This window comes from Acyrthosiphon pisum, chromosome A1, assembly GCF_005508785.2.
Source record: "Acyrthosiphon pisum isolate AL4f chromosome A1, pea_aphid_22Mar2018_4r6ur, whole genome shotgun sequence".
Classification (NCBI taxonomy): Eukaryota; Metazoa; Arthropoda; class Insecta; order Hemiptera; family Aphididae; genus Acyrthosiphon; species Acyrthosiphon pisum.
Genome location: NC_042494.1, coordinates 3893902 through 3912266, shown reverse-complemented (window position 1 = coordinate 3912266; position 18365 = coordinate 3893902). Strand labels below are relative to the sequence as shown.

Here is an 18365-nt window from a genome sequence, read left to right as displayed (position 1 = left end):
CTACTTATGAGGAATTTTGTATTACATATTCAAGTTTTTCATCGACAATAATTTAAAAAAAAAACTAATAGAAATTGAAATTGTCTAATAAGTCAAAATGTTTTAAAAATTCTATTATAAACATTCTGTGAAAATTTCATGTACGTAATGTCATTTTTTTAAGTTACATAAAAAAAAAAAAAATTCCGTAAAAATTTCCGTTGTTCCTTAATTATTGTCTTTTGTTTTCTTTAGACTTTTAATAACTTTTAAGAATTTTTTACTTTTGATCCCCTAGAAAAGATGTTGAAGTAAAAAAATTCAAGTTTTTTTAGTGCCCCAAAAGGCATGGCTTGAAACCGGTTTCAAAACCGGTATTAAATACCGGTATATACCGATAAAAATCTATGTCAAAAACTAAATCAATATCGAAACCGAAAAATATGAAAACCGGTATTCAAAACCCCAATAGAAATCAAAAAAATGTATAACCGATTTTTTTAATCAAAACCGTAACCGAAATATATGAAAACCGGTATTCAAAACCCTAATAGAAATCAAAAAAATTAAAAACCGATTTTCTTAATCAAAACCGTAACCTTAGCAACCGATGATTAATATTATTAGGGTACCATAGCAACCTCATTTATCATTATACTTTTTTTCGATTGTGAGCGTAGCAATGAATGTATAAAATGTATAAGACATACGTACAATAGGTACATGTACCGATGTATCTACATTCTACACTCTACATATTATAGAGCGGTGCGGATACTCCTTGATTTTTTTTGCTTTTTATAGCCCCCATTCTTTAGTTTATATTCTAACTGAAACGATAAATTAAATGGTTATACATGTAGTTTTTTAACTGTGTTAATTATATGGAAAAATACCTACTAGGAACCTTGTTACCTACCTATCACCAAAAAGAAGCTTATGGAAATAAATTAATAAAAATGAATGTGGTAATCATAGCATATTGATATTGGTGTCATATATTGATGCTAGGTGTTACATTTTAAACACACTACATTGTTTTACAGTTAGATGCGTGTTTGTAATTTCGTATGCCACTAGAACAATACGGTTTCTGTTATTAGTTTGTAAATCATTTACATGTTAACCTTTGTACATGATTTTTAATGTAACAAATTTAATGAGATGATCAATGAAATAGGTTTTGTTCGCGTACCTATTGCAATAGTTAGCAAATTTTTCATTGAAATAAATACAACAAAAACCTCGAAATCAATAGTTAATGTAATTTCGGTCGATTAGTTGAAAGCTGCAGAAAACGGATCCTTTACAAATCTCCTCAGGTAATGATTTGACATATTATTGCAGTTTTATTGCATAGTATTCATTATGTTTTGTTGCTAAAATGTCGAAATCTTTGAAAACATCTAACTTACTATATTTCTGTTTTTTTTTTTTTTTTGGCATACTAGCATATTATGTATAAAAATTAAGTGTTAAATATGTATGGTTCTGTTCAAAATCTATTTTTACAGGCATAAGAAAAATTCGAGATTTATTAGTTTTTTTTACTATTGTTATAGATTCAGTAGAAACAAAGTCTAAAACTGTCAGAACCCCAATTTATCCAATTTTAACTGATTTGTCTACAGAATTATGTGTTGGACATACGTTTTTAAGTTTCGAGATTTGATCAAACTCTTTAGTTATGAAATATTTAAGATATATAAATATAACACATATTTTAATTAAATTAATAACAAAATATATAAATCTATTTTTCGATCTCATTACCACAAAAAGGCTGGTGCTAAGAAACTCAAACTCCCCCCCCCTAAACCACAACAAAGAATGGCTCTAATTAAAAGATAAAATTAGTATATTTTGCCTAAATATTTAAAAAATACAATATGTAATTGTATAATACGTCCATATAAAATTCGTTAAGCGAACAGTTTATGTTTATTAAATTACAAATAATTCGAAATTAATTGTTTTAAAATGTATAATATTAATTTAAATATGTAACTGTCTAGATATAATATTTATTGTTATTGATTTTTTTTTCTTAAAATTTTAACTATGAATCTAATTTCAAGTGATTAATAAATAATTCTTAAATTAATTAACTATTTGTATTATGTAATATGTTATTGTCTAGTTGCAAGTTCAGATTTAATTTATTTATGAACCATAAGTTTAGTGAATTAATCATTCAAATACAAAAGAAGATAATTTAAGTTGTGCAACAGATCATATATGATAATCCTGCCTATAATTTACAGTTGAATTATAAATTTATTTTAATACCTGTAATCTGTATAGATGAAAAAAAAATTTTTCGAGTTTTTTTAATTAAGCACCTATAGATATATTCTATTATATTTAATCTTTTTTTTTTTTATAACATTGTATATAAGTTCATTTTATTGTATACATTATATTTGATATAGCCATGAACTGAAAATACACTTAAGATATATTTTAAAATTATCAAATTATTTCGAAAACTATATAATAATTATTAATTAGACATTCATTACAATTGTGTAAATTAATTATAACATTGTTATAGAACGTTTTAACTAAAGTAACCGTTGAATAACAAAAAACTGAATATTATGGCTGGACATAAAGAAGAAGCTGTAATATCAGGTATCGGTGGATTGTTTCCAGAGAGCAATAATATAACTGAATTGAGCGATTTGTTATTCAATAAAAAGAATGGAGTAACAATCGATTCAAGAAGATGGAAACCAGGTGTTTTTTTTTTTTTTTTACTACAATAAGTATTGAATTTTAATTACTTAAGATATGCAATTTTTTATAGATCAACTAGTTGAAATAAATGGAACTGGAAAAATTAAAAATGTCGATAAATTTGATGCTACGTTCTTCAGCATTCATTCAAAACTTTCTAAAGTTATGGATATAATGACAAAAATATGCTTGGAAAGATCAATAGAAGCAATTATCGATGCCGGTTTAAGTCCAGTAGACTTGAATGGAACGAATACAGGAGTATTTATGGCATCTTCAAATAGTGAAACGGATATGTTATCCTTGGCTAACGATAAACCTGTAGGATTTGGAATGTTAGGATGTAGTAGAGCAATGCAAGCGAACCGACTTTCTTTTTTTCTCAATTTGACTGGTAGAAAACTTTAAAATAATAAATAAGGAAATTATTTTAATTAAATAAAAAATATATAATCAATAAAATCTAGGACCTAGTTTTACCATGGACGGAGGATGGATCGGTGGGTCCAACGGTTTGAAAAAAGCAAAAGAAATGATTGAAAATGGTTTATTATCATCTGCAATTGTTGGGGTTACTAATCTGACCCTTCAACCAGAATTACAATTCCTATTTCAAGGGTTGAATAGATTAACCAAAAGTGATCAAACTAAACCATTCAGTTCTGACGGTAAATATATATTTTAAAACAATTAAGTCAAAATAGTATTAATATTTCAGAGGGTCATGAACATTTTGAAAATTTTATAATTTATCATATTAATTTCTTATCAAATTAATCTTTTGATATTACATAGCTGTAGTATATTTAACCTTCAAAATTATATTTTAAAATATGTACTTTTTTTACCATTTACCCATTTTAATATAATGTTGCTATTATTCTAATGAACATAATATATTAAATTCAAAATATAAATCATTAAATATATATAATATATACCTTTATCAATATATATTATTTAACTTGGTAATAAATGTGCATTTTTATCTTTTATTAAACATGTTGTATTTTTACTTTAATATAAATTATGAGTGTATAATGTATATTATACACTGTATAATCATTTTGTTACAATTATTGATTTTTCTACTTTTAACAGAGGTTATTTATTGATTGAGTCACTACCTCAATTTTACCCAAATTATATTTCTTTTTATTATAAGTGTTTTGTTTGACTCTGACGTTATACTTGTTACAATGTAAATAAAAATGAAACAATAATTTTGTAAAGTATTTAAATATATTTAAACTTAAAAATTAATTAATTTAAAAAAAGTACAAAAAAAAACAAATTTTCAAAATTTTTAAGTTCTCAAAGAAAGTTGAAAATTTTTAAGAAATGTTCAATGAAAAAAAAAAATTTAATTTAAAATGTTCAAGCTTACATCTCTAGTCATTCCTAATTCACATTAACCTAATTTTTGATATTTAGGTATAAAAGTGAATTTTAAAGCGAGTTATAAGTATTTTATGATGTACAAACCATACACAATTTTAGAGTACTCATAAATCGCTTTAAAATTAAAATATAATGAAAGTCCCAAGAGGTTTCCCAGATAATAATCATGCCTTTAGATTTTATAATTATTACTCTAATTTTTAAAATAACGGAGATTCATGTGTTCTGCTGAACGTTCAATTTACTATGTTACGCACTTGTCAAACAGAGACAACCCAGACGGGGATCACATTCTCTTATAATATTTCATATTGGTAATGCAGTTGTACATTATCCTAGTTTTTGATATTCATGTCTAAAAATATTTGATTTACTTGTATCAACTAACAAAGTGGTTACGGAATAAAATCACAACAATGCAATATTATGTATTTATATTTACAACTATAGAATCGCATATGTTCTAAAACCTAATTAAATTTATAAAATAATCATCACCATAATTATATAAAATTCCAAATGGTTTATCCACAAAACTAACTGACAATATCCAGGTTCAAATTTATTAAATTGTTTGATATTGCAAAGGCTTAACCACGGTATCTGTGAGACCACCAAACTATAATTTAATACTGTTATAGTGATGATTATACTAATAGGCTAGACTGTGCTTCTTGTCTACAATTATACAAAAAGAATTGGGAAGTAAAGTAAACTGTATACTATATAAAAAAAATGCATGAGGTATCGTGTATAATCATATGAATAAATAATGGAATCGAAACCATTACCAAATAACTATACAAGTTATACATCTTAATTAAAAAATTAAATATTATTATACATGGTATAATTTAAAATAATTTAAATATAATAAAAAAAACAAGATTCCTCATTAAAATCTACATTTTTACTATAGATAACTAAAAAAAGATAATAATATAATGTTTGAAAAATATATACTATCTACTAATAATTATCAACTATGACTATAAGGTAGGTATATTTTTCGTTATAAATAATATTAGGATTTTGATTTAGCTGACGGGTATAACAGATCAGAAGCTTGTATTGTTTTGTATCTTCAAAAAGCTTCTGAAGCCAAACGTTCATACGGTACATTGTTGAATGTAAAATCAATGCAGTTTGGTAATCATGATGGGCACCTAACCGAGCATGATGGAAATCACTTTAAATCATTGCTATTAGATTCTTATAAAGAAGCTGACATAGATCCGGCTACAGTAGATTTCATAGAAGCTTACGGATCGGGAATTAAGGTAATATTAACCAAAAATCTATATTAATTCTCAATACATTAATTTAGCGTTAATTTTACAGAGTGAAGATGCTATGGAATTAAATATCATGGAAGAAGTGTTTTGTACTGAAAATAGAAGGACACCTTTAAAACTGGGTTCCGTGAAAAGTAACGTAGGTCACTGTGAAGTGTCTAGTCTCTTTATGTCAATTGTAAAAGCCATCATTACGCTGGAAAGTGGATACATACCACCTAACATAAATTACACAGGACCAAATAATAATGTAGCAGCGTTAAAGAATGGAAAAATTCAAGTAAGTGTAATACAATTAGTTTTACTATAATTTTTATTTAAAGAAGATAAATTAATATATTAGAATCATCCGTAGGTATAGAAAACATTTGTTTACTTAATTAGTAGGTTATACTATCTATCTACGGTGGATAAACATAAATTATAAACTATGTTTTTCTTTTAGGTAATAACTGAAAAAACTCCTTTTGTTGGAGATATAATCGGAATCAGTTCATTTGGGTTACTAAATGCATTTAGTCATGTAATCCTTAAAAGAAATCAGATCGTTAATAACTTAATTGTGGATAAACATAATTCTACCAATATGCCACAATTAATATTGGTATCAGGGCGAAATGAAGAAAACGTTAGAGAAACATTAAACCAGGTATTTATAAGTTAACTTAAAAGTCAAAAGATATATGATTTAATAATATTCAAATTATTAGATTAAAAGTCACGGAAACAATGTAGAGTTTGTGTCATTGACTAATGATGTATTCACTAGAAATATCAATGGCCATTTCTTCAGAAGTTTTAACATTTTCCCTCAGATGGATGAGTCACGAATAGATGATGTCTGGGTAAATAACATTACCATTATTATTAATCATTTTAGATTTTGAAAGGATTTCAATTAATTTTCCAGTATACGATATTCTTATTTTGTCGTTGTTCAAAAACTTTCATCAAATGTTCATTTTATCATTTTATAATCATTTTCTATACATGATAAAATTTTAAATATATTTTGATTCATTTTGAGGTTTTTATAGAAATTTGAAATTGGAAATTCTTCAGTTTTATATTATATATAAATGTCAAGAACATTTAATTTGTAGGGTCAAAAAGATTGAAATTGAATACATGGTTCCTCATATAAAGTTATAATAGCAATTGAGAAATATTAAAGATCTATAGGCACGATTTTTTATAAATATTCAAAGTTCAAATTTATCAAAATTTCGATAATGTTTAAATTATTTTGTAATTAAAAAATTTTAAATATTATAATATTTAATATTATATTATATTGGTAAGGATTGAACATTTAAAACAAGGACAAAGGTTTAATTTGTATAGCATAGGTACATTTTAATTTCAAATTTGGACAAAATTAGATATTGAAACTAGGTGAAACTGTGTTTAAACTAGGTTCAAACACATTCATTTTAGGTTACAAGAGGAGTGATGTATGTATTGATTTTACAAAGTTGACTGTTTTTTTTTTTTGTGTTTGTCGGCAACTTAGTAAAAACTAAGAATGTTTCAGCATTTTTCATCAGCATATTTTCTAATAAGAAAGTGAAAGTATTTGTTACTTTGGGGGGTTAAAAGTAAAATATTCCTAATTGTTTTCAAAAGCGTCAGGAAAAACCAAACGAAAACTTAAGAAAAACTGAGATATGCCCGCAAAACCTTTTTTTGAAAATTTTAATGAGCTGCCGTAGATAAACATTGGATATTCACCTATGAATCAACAAATTTTTAAGTATGATTTTTCTTATTTTTTCGTCATTCATATACTAATAACCGTAGGTAAGTACTTGAAACATTCATCAAATGTTAATTTTGTCATTTTACAATCATTTTATGTACAAGATAGGTAACATGTTTTTAAAAATATTATGACTACTTTTTAGTTATTTATAGACATTTTTAGTTTTATATTATACTAGGTGATCCCGCGCACTTCATTGCCCGTAAAAAATGACAACTCTTAAAAAAATTGTGATTGTTCAACTCTTTTTGGGTTTAACTCGTTGCAGTAAGTACCACCTTTGTAGGCAATATGTGAAAATTCGATTTGATGCATGCTTGTACCTGATCTGCTCGATAACCAATGGCAACCAATAAAATAATAAATACTAATTTCTACTAATTATTTCTTCTATAAACAAACATTTCTAACGTAAATCTCAAAATACCTGTTTGAGCCCTCCTCGGGTCGGACTTAGTGGGTCAAATTGTGAGTCCAAACTATCCAGAACCTTGCTGTTCATTGACCTTGCTGTTTTCAAATGATAAAATCATGAATATATGATGTCAGGGTATTTAAAATTACTATTCTTGTTGAATAAATTTACCATAATCCATAATAATCCATAGATTTTTTTTGTAATCATGGGAAATTTTATTTTAAGAATATTAGTTCAAAACGTCCAGTATGGTTTATATTCTCTGGTATGGGATCACAATGGCAAGGAATGGGTACAGATCTTATGAAAATTCCAGTTTTTGCTAATGCTATAAACAAATGTGATGTTATACTAAAACCAAAAGGAGTTGATATCAAGAATATTTTGACCAGTCAAAATCCGGAACTTTTTGACAATGTTCTCAATTCATTTGTCGGTATCGCTGCGGTTCAGGTTCGGATCTAGGTCCATCTAAATACACTTCGAAAAGAAGTATAAATATTCATATTTTTTAGATTGGATTAGTAGAAGTGTTGAGAGCATTAGACATTACACCCGATGGAATCATAGGCCACTCGCTCGGAGAATTGGGATGTGCCTACGCTGATGGTTGTTTTACGGCTGAAGAAATGCTATTAGCTACTTACTCCAGAGGTCAAGCTATTCTAGAAACAGACGTTATTCCTGGCATGATGGCCGCCATTGGTAATATCCACATTATACCACCAAAGTATTATAAGTTTAATTTTTATTTTGAACTTTTTGTTTAGGACTTGGGTATGACCAAATCAAAGACAAACTTCCCCATGACATCGACGTCGCTTGTCGTAATAGTGCCACTAGTTGCACAATATCGGGTCCAGTTGATAGCATCAACGAGTTCGTGTCACAACTAAAATCCGAAGGTATCTTCGCAAAATCTGTCAACGTTGCTCGCAAAGCGTTTCACAGTAGATATATTCAATCTGCTGGCCCGACACTACTTAAATATTTAAAAGATGTTTGTTCAACAATAAAATTAATTGTATTATTTTCATTCCAACTTAATCCATATATTTTTTTTTATAGGTGATCAAAGTACCAAAGAAAAGGTCGTCTAAATGGCTTAGTAGTTCGTTGCCAGAAACTGAATGGGAGTCTGACCTCGCAAAATATTCTTCTCCAGAATATCATACAAATAATCTATTGAGTAGTGTATTATTCGAGGATGTTCTAAAACACATACCAAAAGACGCAATTACGATTGAAATTGCTCCTCACGGTCTCCTTCAAGCAATTATAAAAAAAGCATTACCCGAAACAGTAACCAATATTCCACTGACAAAGAGAGTATATGGAGATTCTGTTCGATTTCTACTTACCTCTATTGGAAAGTGAGTCATAATAGTTAACTTTTATTATCATAGGATAATAAGAATTCTGTTAATATATGTAAACTAAATTATTATTCTTCATTTATACTAATTTATTTTAGAATGTATACTAGTGGATTAAATCCCAAAATAAAAGAGGTGTATCCAACAATACAATATCCTGTAAGTCGTGGAACACCTTCTATTTTCGGTTTACCGTTTTGGGACCATACTGAAAAATGGTCAGACGGATTCCTTGATTTAGTAAGTAGAACTTTGGCTGAAAAACCAACATATATATGTACTTATTTAGCATTATATTCAAATTTTATCTATATCATTAAATTATATTTTAAATTCTGAGCGGAGCGATGAATGTATAGATTTTTCAACGATGCGTGTTTCTTTCTTTATTTTTTTTTATGTGGGTCGTCATCCCTTTTTAGAATAATAAAAATTCTTAGGGTTTCTTCAACAGTATATTGCCCTATAGAAAGTAAATCTAGTTGATACTTTGGTGGTTCAAAAGTAAAAAATTACCAGTAGTTTTCAAAAGCGCCGGGAAAAACAATAATTTTAACGCAACATTTATTTTGGTTTTAACCTTTTTGTTTTTTTTTTTCGAAAATAAATTTAAATCTGTTATTGCATTTTATTTAGTATATCTATTGATCACGAAATATTCATCCGTTGAAATTAGGAATTTTTTATGATGAATAACTAAAGATAAAAACAGGACACCACTTCACTTATTAGATAATTTTTCCACAACATACAGTCTGATTTCTAGAGAAATTTAATGTAGTTGAACTAAAATGTGCTAAATTAATAATTTACATATCAATTTGTTTTAGGTAAAATCTGGTGAACGCATAATTTGCTTAGTACTTGATGATGATAAACATTTAGCTCAGTACCAATTCCAAGGGCAGCATATAATACCATTTTCATTTATATTAGTAAGAAAATACCCTAAATTATTTTTTTGGTTTGTAGAATATTAATATAATATATTGAAATTTTCAGTTTAATGTTTGGAAGACATTTATTGAAATAAACTCTAAAAGTTTGTATGAAAAATCGATTCAATTTCAAAATCTTCGGTTCAAAAATAATGTTAAAATACACCCGACCGGTAGATATTTTCTATATTTATTTTATAACTTTTATAAAAATGTATTGAAAATCAAATTTTGTTTTCAGATTCCTATCATTGTTATATAATGATTCAATTGGGATCGGGTCTTTTTGAGTGCGATGTGGACAATGAGGTTATTTTATCGGGTGAGATAAGAATTTTGAATAATATAGTCTCAGGTTCAAACGAAGAAAAATCAATAAACTTTGACAACACAACTGACAACTTACTTTGCAATGTGTCAGAAAACGAGATATATTCAATTTTAAAGAATAACGGATTCAATTTAGGATTCAAAAACATCACAAATTTAAACATTTATAAAAATAATATCCAAGGTTCCGTAAAATGGGAAAACAATTGGATTTATTTTTTGGAGTGTCTTTTTAAGTTTCCGTTTTTGGACCATTTAGGCACAGGGCCCATAGAAATTCCAGTTTATATAAGGGAAATGTTTATAAATCCTGCGTTATTTGAGAATCATTCAGAGAAAGGTACATTTAAAACACTAATAATGTTTTTCAAAGATTCTCTATATAATGTAATAACAATATATTTTGTTAATAGATATAAGCGTCAATTACAACAAACTATCAAATGAAGTAACTTGTGATGGAATTAAAATATTAGGGGTTAAAAACGCACCGATATCATTACCCATACTTAACTCTGTGGTAGTCAAAGTACAAGAAAAATCCTTTACTAAATTCAACAACTTAAAATGCAAAGTACGTACATATTTAACTATGAAGTAAATTAGTGACCTTTCGATAAAGATAAAATGCTTAACTAGTTTGTTAATAAGCTAATTACATTAATAGCATAATTAGTTACTAATCATATTTTGTTTAAGCTTAGCTTTTTCCAATTCAATTTAAATAATACCTACGTTCAGTTAAAATCATATTTATGCTTATCTACTTATGACTGTGGTTAAAACTATAATGAATAAATTAATGAATTATTGTTCTTGTTTAATCACGTTATATCCGTAATAATTTCAAAAACGAATAAAGAAATAAAAATTCTTCGAATTTATAATATAGATGAAAAAAAAAACGTGTAATTATCAAATTATACTAAAAACTATTACAGATATTCTGCAATCAGAATGAAATTGAGTATAGGTCTGATTTTTAAAAATCAAATATTAGGTTATCCACACTGATCATAAATTAAAAATGTGGGTAAGTGGATGTCGCTCTGCTGTACAGTAGGTTACAAGTGGGTCACTGTATAATGGATAGTATTAAATTTGAATTCAATGATATAATATCACTGTATAAGAAAAACGATTCTGAGCGGAGACAGTTTGTCAGTCTAGATAGTAGACATAGGTATACCTATTTATAGTATTAAAAAAAATTTACCTATAACAGGTATCAATATTAAATTCCAATTTAATCATATCACAATATCCATTAGGTAACGCGTTATACATCAACAACAAACCGTGGTACTATCATAGATATATTATAATAGTATACTTCAGAAGTTTCAAGTACCCAAAAATAATATTATACCATCCCAACAAAATAACTAAAATAGTTATTCCAGGTTTTTGTCGTATATAGAAAATGCTAATATCAATATTCAGTAAAATATTCAAGTTTCTACAGTCACTCGTTTTTTAATTACCACAATATAAGAAAATCGTTACGTAAGAAATCGAGTGAATATCAAATGTTGTAAAAATATGAATTTCAAACGCTCATAAAAATTTAATTTGAGTTTCTTATAGACATTTTTTTTTTGATAAATGTAGATTATCCTATAAGGAATCTTGTATTACATTTTAAAATCATAGTTCTAAAAAGCAAAATCTTTACGAATTATTAACTCAAAATAATTTGCTAATTTTCGTGATTTTTACATATTTTGTCAATTTTTTAAATTTAAATGCTAATAAAAAAAAACTGTGACCAAGGATTTTTAATATTTTTCAAATGTCATTGTAACAATATAGTAGGAGCCTTGTATTAAATTTTCAAGTATTTTTACACAACAAATAAAGTTTTATGGACATTCATAGAAAAAAAAACTAATTAAATTGGAAACTGAAATTGTCCATAAACAGCTCAAAACAAATCAAAATATTTTGAAAATCTTATCACATATAAAAAATGGAAATATAAAAAACCAGTGAAAATTTCATGTATCTACAGTCATTCGTTTTAAAGTTACACCAAAAACCAAAATCATTTTTCCTTAGTTTTTCTTTTGTTTTTCACGGCACTTTTGAAAACTATTGGAAAAATTTTACTTATTTTAATTTTACTTATTATTTTACTTTTGACCCCCTTAAGTACCAACTAGATTCACTTTCCTATCAGAAAAGGTACTGTTGAAGAAAATACAAGCACTTTTACTGTCCTAAAAGCGTTCCACTCAGAATCTAAAATACAACTAACTGACTTTTTTTCATTAAATTAGGTTAAATTAGGTCATTAAATTAAGTTATTTTCTCTATAGAACATTAAACTTATTGCTATTATATTTGTACATTTTAAATAAGATGACGCAGTTCAGTTTCATTTATGAATTTGATTTTACATCTCGGGAGTGGGTGAAAGTTTCTCGTACATGGTTTCCGGTTGGATGCGCATTTCCTTGAGCTGGCAACATTCAAGGAGGATGTATTTGGCCGTAATTATTGTTCCGCTAGTAGTGCATGAGGGATGGAATTCTTTGGCCATAAGGTATCCGTGTGTCATACGGGTGTGGTCTATTCGTTAGAAGAACAAGAATAAATTCGCCCCTTCTGAACATCTCGTAAGGTTTGGGCCAGTGTAATATTGTTTGCTTTATTAGTCCAGAGACTTTGACATTCATCTATATAATTGAATTTAACGAAATCATATTATAATGATTGTAACGTGATATACATGATAATGTGTGGAAATTACGATAATTGTTAATGTCATTTTAAATCAAAACATAATTACAAACCATGTATCATAGAAAAAAAGATTGGTTATCTTATTTATTAATTATTTTAAATCAATAACTAGTTAAGCACCCTGAACCACTGACTAATTTAATAAAAAAAAAAAAAACATTTGTTTAAATAAAATGAAGAACAGAATAAATTCAGTATTTAATTTACAGAACCTCAGAGATTTCGTTGTAGATTCTATGGATATAATAATGGAGACTGATAAATCAAACCTCGAAACAAGTGGAAAAATTATTCTTAGTACTCCATATCATTACGACGATCTAATAGCTAAATCATGTACAAATGAAATCAAAGAAATTGTGGAAAACAAATTTTCTATGAATGCAAGTGAATTATGTTATAAAGTAACAGATACACTAATAATTAATAATTATTATAATATTATAAACTTAAATATGACCATTAGAGTAAAACAATAAACTGGGAAAACATTAAGGACGTATCAGATGTTGATGAATCTGCAAGGTTTATCACCGTGTCAAATGTAAACTATTTGCAAGATACAATGAGAGCATTAGCCAATAAAAAAAATATTTTTATTATTGTATGTTCCTTGAAAAAACTTCAAGAACCCAAAGACTGGAAAATAATTACACAGCAGGAATTCGACAATAACAGCTGTTTAACATTGATGAAAAAGGTAAATCTACAAAGTATTTATTGAAACATAAGACAATTATCATACGCTTTTTTAGATTATAAGGTTAGAGGACAAGAGCATATTTATTAAACCAACCAATGATAATTATGACTTGAGCATTTGGAGAGCATTAGAGACAAATAATTCATCAAATGGTAAGATTTATATAATTTCAATGTCTGAACCATTAGAAGGCATCTCCATTTATGTTAAAGAAATGTTGCATAAGTATAAATCAAAGGAATTAAGGTAAATACTCTACACAGAACTTAGGTAACAAAACCAAAGTAATAATTAAATATATATATTTATACTGACATTTTTGTTAGATTCTTGTTTATTTTGGATACAAATGCACCAAATTTTGAATCCAATAAATCTTTTTATGCACATCAACTATCGAAAGATTTATTAGTAAATATATATAATAATGGTGATTGGGGTTTTTACAAAAGTATTGATCTTCAAGATATAAAAGATGATATAAAAGTCAACAAAAATCTAGTATTAAAAAATTTTATTATAAATAAGTAAGTTGAATTACGGTTTTTTTAAGTTTCCTTTGTTTAGTCACTTTTTATACAATTTTGTACTCTACTTTATTTCAGTAAAAACAAATTGACAGTTAACTATTTAGGGTTGAATTTCAAAGATTTAGTTCTTGACGAAAACACCGAAGTAATTATAGAATACTTATGAAATATTACGTAGTTATTAAATATATAATATTTTTTTTTATTTTAATCAGAACGATTTCGGACCATTTGAATACTCGGGGCATATCAACAACAAAACAACTATAGGAATAGCCTCGATCAATAAAATGTCTTCTCAAATAATTTATGACCCAGTATTATCATGGCCTATACCGTCGGCATGGTCACTACAAGAAGCCACCACTGTACCTCTAGCTTATGCCCTGGTGATTACACTTTAATTATAAGATTGAATTAATGAGATATAATATTAATATTTTCTCCTATGTTTTAGAGCTATTATGCGTTGAACATATTGAGTACCCTTCAAAAGGATAAAACTGTTTTAGTAACCTCGGGGTTGAATCCAATAGGTCAAGCGGCAATTTCGATAAGTTTAGACATGAAATGTCAGACTTATGTCATAGTAGACTCAGACCAACAAGCTGAACAACTATCTGTTACCTTCCCTCAGGTATTAAGTTAATAACGATAGTGATGATAAACAAAAACAATAAATTATTTTTGAAATACAGCTATCGCGATCAAAAATACTAATAAACAAAAACAACACATTTGATGTTCATTTAAAAATGATAACAAAGTCCAAGGGCATTGATTGCATATTGAACTTTTTAAGTGGTGAATCATTTTATGCTGCCGTTCGTGCATTAGCTGCACACGGAAATTTCTTCAATTTTTCAAAATTAGATATGAAAAAACAAAGATATTTGGGTAATTTTACTTTATGTTTAAACCGTTAGATTTCTTTTACGAATTTTATAGTTTTTTATAAAAAAAAAATATAATTGTCATGGTTCGAAAGGATCACGAATATTCAATTTTAGCACATCGTTCTTTTCAATTGGTTCAAGCAGATTGTTAAATGAAAATATTGAAAATAAACAAATTTTACAACAAGCATTCATAAATGGTTTGAATAAAGGCGTAATAAAACCTTTTCGTAGTCACGTTGTAACTACTTTATCGAGTGGTAATAACTTGTTTGACACAATGAGGTAAATAATTACACTACATAAGATAATGTATTAAGTAATTTGTATAAAGTTAAATAAAAATATTTTTATTGGTTTGTTTTTGGTATAGAATTAACGCTTCGTCGATTACGTATAAAAAAGTGTTATTGTCCATAAACGATAATACCAAAGATAACGACTGTTCTAAGTTAAACGAAAAAGTTGAATGTAATATGTATGAATGTCATCATGATAAAATTTACCTAATAGTTGGTAAATATTTTTCTCCTTGTTAGAATCTTTAATTATATTATAAGTATAGGTGTAATTAAAAATGTGTTTTAATTTAATTTTTAAGGAAACAGAGGAGATTGGTTAGACCTCGCTGAATGGTTGGCTGAACGAGGGGCTAAAAGAATTATGATCGTCGTTAAAAGGTGTTCAATGTCATCGACTGTTTGTAGGAGGTTCGTAAATTATTTTTGGAGTATCCATTATTTTAATTTTATATTTATGATATTATTTACGGTTGTGTTTATTAATAGATTTGATCAACTCATCTCCCGGAACGTATCAATACAAATCGAATCAGATTTACATTTAAAAACTAAAGAGGAGTCGCTTAACTGGTTAAATTATTTAACATCATCTAAAGAGTTAGGTGCATTATTTATAGTGAATCAGGTATGATTTATTTTTTATTTTTTTGTTATTATATTTTATTTTGTACAAATTAATTTTTTTATTGTTTCTTTTTTTTAGTCTAACGATAGTAAAATAAGTAATCTACGATATTCTTTCGAAAAGCTTAAGAGTAAAATAGCTGCTACTCCATTCATATGTATATTAAGTAAAGCAGAACATATTTGTGCCGAGCTTAAATCTATAGGTTTTAATGCATTAAACATATCATGGGACGGGCCGTCTACAGAACCAAAAAATACAGAAACAATTTTGGCGTCTCTAGATTTTCTTCTACAAAATTCAAATACTTCAGAGTCATATTCATTTATATGCTCTAAGGAAAACAACAATACATCAAAATGTAATTATTGATGAAACATTTTAATTAATTGAAAATAACTATACTTGCTCCATATTTCAAAGAGTATTTTACACTTTGGAATATAAAGCAAGAAACAAGTATAGCAATACAATAATTTCTAAATATTTAAATTTACCTAATAATTGTATTCGAGTTAGTACTGAATATTATGTAAAATACTTAATTAATAATATCTTTATCTTAATTTTTGATTAATTTTTTTATTAAAATTATTCATATAGGTATAGATTATTAGTTATGTCACTACATTTTGTACCTATTTTAAAAGTAAATTGTATTCTTAAATATTAATTTTATTTAAAACTATTGTAGATATAGTTTTTTTTTATTTAAAAAACATAAAGCGATTTAATTGTTTCAGGGTCTTACCAAATGAACGATCTGATTGCAAATTTTTTCCCCGAATCTGCTAATGAGTTACACCTTCTGAATAAGAAAATTGCAAAAGAAGCCGGATTTATCGAAGTTGCTACAAGAAGTCCGAGGTTATCACAATTGAAGTCGGTGTCACCTGTGTTTGTTATACCTGGATTAAAACCAAAATCTATTGAATCATTTTATAAACAATTTTTTTATCCTGTATTTGAAGCACAGTATCCTGAAGATATTACTTCAATCGATAATTTAGCTGAAACTTTAGTGAATGTATGTTTATGACGTACGAAAATATTAAAATGTAATACAATTTTTTTAACCCATTTTTATTTTGGCTAAACCGTAGAAACTCAAAAGCATCTCGGATCATGGTTACGTGTCCATTATTGGAGAATGTTGGGGCGGGATTATCGCTCTAAAAATAGCTCAAATATTGGAAGCACAAGGAATATTAGTCACTGTAACATTACTAGAATTTGACTCAGAATTTTTGACTGGATGGGCTCAGCGTTTTCGGTCAAATAATGATTTCGCCATGCGGTTAAATGTAATGTTTAGTTCATCGTACACTGAGGTAAATGCTATATGTACGGAATGATTAATAGTTGTTTTTTCATTACAAATTATTATCTTATAACAAAATAAAAGATTTTGTCATATAACTGGGTATCGATATTTATAATTAACATTTTTTTTGATTCCTAATGACTCTTCAACCATCTTTTATATTTTATATATGTTTTAAAATTCATTAATGGATCGTTATTATTTTATTTAGTTTACTAAATCTAAAGTTCAAATTAATGACAGTAAAATGCAGTTGATTGTGTCTTATCATCAAAAAATACTTGAAGAAAACACACAAAGAGCATTAAACCTTATTTGGTCATTATTACGGATATTTTTAGAGTCCAAGCCTCAGTCAAATAGATTGCATTCGAAGGTGTTGATATTTAGATATGAACGGAAGTTTGAATTTAATAGAACAAATTTAAATGACGTAAGTTAACTTGATACTTTTTTAATTGGTTAACATGTTAATTGCACATTCATTATTTTGCAGTATTGTATTAAACCACCAGTTTTATCCATTATACCTAAGCCAGATTATAAAAGTATGTTAGAGGACAAGAGAACGATTGATGCTATAACAAAGAATGTAACACATTTGTATCCAGTTGGAATAGAATTATCATTGAGTGAGAAATATAAAAATGTTTACTTTAATGCTGATAAAATCTTCAATACATAAATCTTATCACAAATTTAATTTGATTATTTTTTAATTATTATATATTATGTTTATTATATATTATGGAATGAATAAAAGGTTTATGTAATGCATAAAACAGTGTTATGTTGATTGGTTTAGGAACATTATTCACCTGTATACAATAAGTTGCACACTTATATAAAATATAATATTAAACGAAGAGGTACAGAAGTGTGTAAGTACGGTGGCTAAATCACGTCTGAATAATGGGCCGCTCCCAGGGCTCCTATATCATTGTCTAATATAATAACGATATAGTGCGAAGGAGCTCCGTCATATATTGGTACCTATATTAA

The 18365-nt window shown here is 27.1% G+C and overlaps 1 protein-coding gene across 4 annotated transcripts in view; it reads left to right on the top strand.

Moving 5' to 3' along the window:
* Positions 1–18061, top strand: part of LOC103308252 (fatty acid synthase) — a 23924-nt gene extending 5863 nt beyond the window's left edge. Inside the window, exons 1-34 of one of the 4 annotated variants that reach the window (XM_029486509.1) lie at positions 1118–1301; positions 2534–2718; positions 2789–3112; positions 3186–3386; positions 5161–5399; positions 5461–5694; positions 5860–6063; positions 6125–6259; positions 7820–8047; positions 8110–8299; positions 8365–8594; positions 8663–8967; positions 9069–9210; positions 9801–9905; positions 9973–10081; positions 10150–10578; positions 10652–10812; positions 13193–13387; positions 13450–13683; positions 13739–13932; positions 14013–14213; positions 14292–14361; positions 14432–14605; positions 14674–14853; positions 14915–15113; positions 15205–15397; positions 15486–15628; positions 15714–15822; positions 15901–16039; positions 16118–16400; positions 16783–17066; positions 17143–17370; positions 17575–17796; positions 17860–18061. In XM_029486509.1, coding sequence (XP_029342369.1) covers positions 2580–2718; positions 2789–3112; positions 3186–3386; positions 5161–5399; positions 5461–5694; positions 5860–6063; positions 6125–6259; positions 7820–8047; positions 8110–8299; positions 8365–8594; positions 8663–8967; positions 9069–9210; positions 9801–9905; positions 9973–10081; positions 10150–10578; positions 10652–10812; positions 13193–13387; positions 13450–13683; positions 13739–13932; positions 14013–14213; positions 14292–14361; positions 14432–14605; positions 14674–14853; positions 14915–15113; positions 15205–15397; positions 15486–15628; positions 15714–15822; positions 15901–16039; positions 16118–16400; positions 16783–17066; positions 17143–17370; positions 17575–17796; positions 17860–18048 — 6612 coding nt within the window. In that variant the 5' untranslated portion in view covers positions 1118–1301; positions 2534–2579 and the 3' untranslated portion in view covers positions 18049–18061. Of the gene's footprint in view, positions 1–1117; positions 1302–2533; positions 2719–2788; positions 3113–3185; positions 3387–5160; positions 5400–5460; positions 5695–5859; positions 6064–6124; positions 6260–7819; positions 8048–8109; positions 8300–8364; positions 8595–8662; positions 8968–9068; positions 9211–9800; positions 9906–9972; positions 10082–10149; positions 10579–10651; positions 10813–13192; positions 13388–13449; positions 13684–13738; positions 13933–14012; positions 14214–14291; positions 14362–14431; positions 14606–14673; positions 14854–14914; positions 15114–15204; positions 15398–15485; positions 15629–15713; positions 15823–15900; positions 16040–16117; positions 16401–16782; positions 17067–17142; positions 17371–17574; positions 17797–17859 lie in introns of those variants that run through there. The other 3 variants (XM_029486507.1, XM_016801587.2, XM_029486508.1) reach the window with 3 other exon arrangements.
* Positions 18062–18365: the final 304 nt, after the last annotated feature.